This window comes from Oryzias melastigma, linkage group LG24, assembly GCF_002922805.2.
Source record: "Oryzias melastigma strain HK-1 linkage group LG24, ASM292280v2, whole genome shotgun sequence".
NCBI classification, from domain to species: Eukaryota; Metazoa; Chordata; class Actinopteri; order Beloniformes; family Adrianichthyidae; genus Oryzias; species Oryzias melastigma.
In genome coordinates, this window is record NC_050535.1 from 16932948 (window position 1) to 16937001 (window position 4054).

The 4054-nt window shown below is 34.3% G+C and overlaps 2 protein-coding genes across 3 annotated transcripts in view; one reads left to right on the forward strand and one right to left on the reverse strand.

The window, feature by feature from the left end:
- Nucleotides 1–4054, reverse strand: part of med23 (mediator complex subunit 23) — a gene marked incomplete in the record, with an annotated part of 129350 nt that overhangs the window by 65105 nt on the left and 60191 nt on the right.
- The window catches only part of LOC112157901 (C-C motif chemokine 22), a 4971-nt gene continuing 1437 nt past the window's right edge, over nt 521–4054 (forward strand). The window contains exons 1-3 of one of the 2 annotated variants that reach the window (XM_024290998.2): nt 521–1189; nt 1283–1394; nt 1585–1981. In XM_024290998.2, the coding sequence (XP_024146766.1) occupies nt 1111–1189; nt 1283–1394; nt 1585–1699 (306 nt within the window). In that variant the 5' untranslated portion in view covers nt 521–1110 and the 3' untranslated portion in view covers nt 1700–1981. Of the gene's footprint in view, nt 1190–1282; nt 1395–1584; nt 1982–4054 lie in introns of those variants that run through there. The other variant, XM_024290999.2, reaches the window with a different exon arrangement.

Genomic DNA, 4054 nt, shown 5'->3' on the forward strand with positions numbered 1-4054 from the left:
AACGGCGTTAGTCCCAACACTGGAAATAAGGATTATAAACAAGGATTATAAATAAGGATTATAATGTTAAAACATGTGTGTGCTGCTTCTTAGACTATAAAAATATCTCCCTCAATTTTTTTAAAGATTTGGACTATTTTAACACACATTACTTAAAAACGTTAAAGATCCACTTCATTAAAAAGGTGTTCTTGTGGTATTTTTATGATGATGGAGGGAACAGATAAAGAAAATTTAGATTAAAAATACATTCTGTTTATTTAAAAAACAGTTGTGAATCAAAAGAGGTCAGAAAATGAGATTAGAAAAAGAAAACTGTGCGGGTCAAATTCGGATGCATTCAACATGTAGACAAATAGATCCATGAATGTGTTCATATCTTAATTAAAAATTAACAGTTAGGTAGCTCCAATACTCCAAAATGTGATTTTTCTAAAAAAAAATGATTGGAATAGACCTTCAATGATGATTTTTTTTCCACAAAATAAACTCTTTTCTGTCTTTTTATTGAATGAAAGCTATTAATAAGAGTACAAATTGACCCCCAGACGGCTGATGTTTTCTAGTCTTTTTAGCTCTTTTAAAAGATCTTGTAAAGTGTGAGCGTGAACGCTTGATATGTAGAAAAAATCGTTATCATCACGGCAAATCTCTGAACAAGGGTCTAAGAAATTTCCACGAAAAACCTCATATTGACTGTTAGAATTGAGCATTAAAAATGTTTTACAATTGAAATATTTTAAACACAAGTACTGTGCATACTTTATGCATGTTCACACAAATGATTTAGTCATGCAAAGTTGCAGCTTTTATTTTAACTAAATATTTATGTTGTAGAGTGAACTGTTTGCACACTTGAGATGCAACCACAGTTAAGAAAACGAGCACTAATACTCAGAAAACCCTCAGCCACAATGCATCTGCACAATGCAACATGTACTCATACCATCAATAATTGAGATAAAGTGTCACTGAGCTTTTTTCATGCTGGTTGGAGGTTTGTCGTCATCAAACTTGTGTTTTTTTCAACACAATAAAAGGTTGTGAGATCAGCAGGAAGACCAATCACTGACACTCCGTTCAACCAGCAAGCAGCTCAAAGAATCAACCATGACACAGATGATGATGAAAGCCTCTGTCGTCGTGGTGACCTTCTTCCTACTCTTCTCATCCGTCCTGACATCTGCACGTGAGTCGACTGTACTCAAATTTCTTCAAGAACATCTGATTAGGAAATTCTGATGAGTTCAGTTACAACTTTTTTTCTCCATCGTTGATCCAGCTGCTTTCCAGCCAGAAATATGCTGCAAAAACTTCTACCCGAAAAAGATACCTGCTCATGTGGTGCAGAGCTTCAGATACACGAGCATGGCGTGTGCCAAGAGAGGTGTTATGTAAGTGTTTTTTCAGTCTCTTCCTTTCAAATATATTCAAGAATTCATCAGATTTACTCAATTACAATATTTGAATAAATAGGAAAATGCATCAAAAAACACAAATAGTCAAATTTAAAAAAGTAAAAACTGAAAATTAAAAATGAAGTATGTTCAAAAAATGTATAAACTTTCTCTTTTATTATTTCAGCATTAAGATGACAAATGACAAAGACATCTGTGTTGACCCGTCCTCAGAGTGGGTGAAGAAACTCGTGACTGTCCCTACAGTAAAGCCCATCTCCACTTTGACCAAGAAATTATAGTTACTGGATTTATAAACCTTTAAAGATATCAGAGAAGACACAGCTAGAACATTTAAGGGCTGCTTTATATTGAAAGTTAAAGAAAACGCTCATCAAATATATTGCAAAATATATTCTGCTGCTTGGAGACAGTTTGTTTTATCATAAATCTGCTGAAGACGTAAATAGTTACTCAAACCTGCAAACGTACAAAAAGAAAAAAAAAACTATATTTTCATTTTTTATATTCTTGGGAATTTGTTTTCTCCATCTTTACTTTCAATAAATCAAATTTCAAAACTGCTTCAGATTCTGACTGATTAATTGCTAAAACAATTGTTAAAATACATGAAAACTTTTGGCAACAAATAATTGTGTTTTCATTTTGGTTGATTCTTGATTTCAATTGTTTTTTCATGTAATAAAGATTACAGCCACCAGGTGACACTGTTTCTCATCCAGAAAGGATTTTCAGATTAAATTGAGTAAACTATAAATAAATATAGAATCTTCATGAATACACTATATATTAACATCAGTTCATGTCATAAAAGCCTCATGAGTCCTTGAAAACATTAAAGTAGATGAGATACATTAATGCTGCTTCTGTAAGTCTAAATAAACTCAGAAGTGTTACAGTTAATATATTTAGAATTAATATTTATGCTCCATCAAATGATCATGAAGATTGATGGTTAAAAAAACATTTTTTTTGCTATTTTTGTAATGCTATGCACAAAAATCACACATAATTTCTTAATTTTAGTTAAAAGAAAAGGAAAAAAAAGCTCCAGAATGACCACAGAAAGTCGGCTCCTCACAGGTTTCTAATCACTTTTAATATCTGTAATATTACAGATGCAGTTTACATGTCAGAACTATTTTAAGGTTGTTGTCTTGTTTAGTTTGCCCACCTCATGGGTTCATGTGGTTATCTCCTTCAATCAGCCAAGAACTTTGTGGTGTGTTGCTTTTTGTTCACTACAAGATCAAGATAAAAACTTTCTCATGCATCGGTCGAATTTGTGCAACACGAAAAAAAAAATCCACAGAATTCAACAGCAGCTGACAGCATTTAAGAACCATTAAAATAATGGAAAACTTGAACTTTTAATGCAAATTTTTTTTGCATTTTGTCCCTCCAGAGAAACACCAATAATGTTTAGATCTGGTGTCCAGCAGAAACTTCCTGTTTTCAGTCCAACAATAAATCCCAGGAAAATCTTAATTTACAGATCAGTGTGTGAACCAGCATCTCCAGGTAGAACATGACAGATCAGAATGAGGATTGAAGACCTTCATTACTTCCAGTAGGGATCAGTTCCTCTCATGATTTATGACAAACTCCTGGTAAAGCATCAGCTCTGTATCTGGTTGATGCAAAACAAACTGAGAGAAACTGATGTTCAGATTAGAAATCCTTATGGAAACACCAGAACCACACCAGCAGAACCCTGTTCCAGAAAGCAGAGTATGTTACATACCCGGGTAAGTTTAAGGGTAAGTTAGTTCATATCCTCCACTTTCTCCTTCTCAGGTAGAGTAGTTAAGACGGGTCATGGTTGGGTCTTCCAACGTTCAGTAATTGAGATTAAAAGTGTCCCTCCTTCTTTCCACCGCTGAGCTTTTTTCATGCTGGTTGGAGGTTTGTCGTCATCAAACTTGTGTTTTTTACAACACAATAAAAGGTTGTGAGATCAGCAGGAAGACCAATCACTGACACTCCGTTCAACCAGCAAGCAGCTCAAAGAATCAACCATGACACAGATGATGATGAAAGCCTCTGTCGCCGTGGTGACCTTCTTCCTACTCTCTCATCCGTCCTGACATCCAAGTGTGAGTCAACTGCATTCAAATTTCTTGAAGAACATCTAATTAGGAAGTTCTGATGAGTTCAGCTGCCACTTTTATTTATTTTTTTCTCCATCATTGGTAAAGCTCCCATCAAGCCAAGTGCATGCTGCTTTACCTTCTACCAGAAAAAGATACCTGCTGATGCAGTGCAGAGCTTCAGAGACACGGATGAGCAGTGTCCTAGGAGAGGTGTTATGTAAGTTTTTATTCTGTCTATTTCTTCCAAATATAATCAAAAATTGGTCAGATTCCCTCAATTACAATGTTAGAATTTATTAGAAAATTAAAATTATGTTTACCAGAATTTTGAAGTATATTTTATGAAAAATGTGTTTAATGAAATTGAGCAACTTTTTTTTTATTCTTTCAGTATTACGATGTCGAATAACCAAGACATCTGTGTTGACCCGTCCTCAGAGTGGGTGAAGAAACTCGTGAATGACGAGTAAGGAACCTCTTTACTTTGATCAAAAATTCTGCTGATTCCCTCAGTTAAAGTGTTTGATTTCATTAAAAAATGCT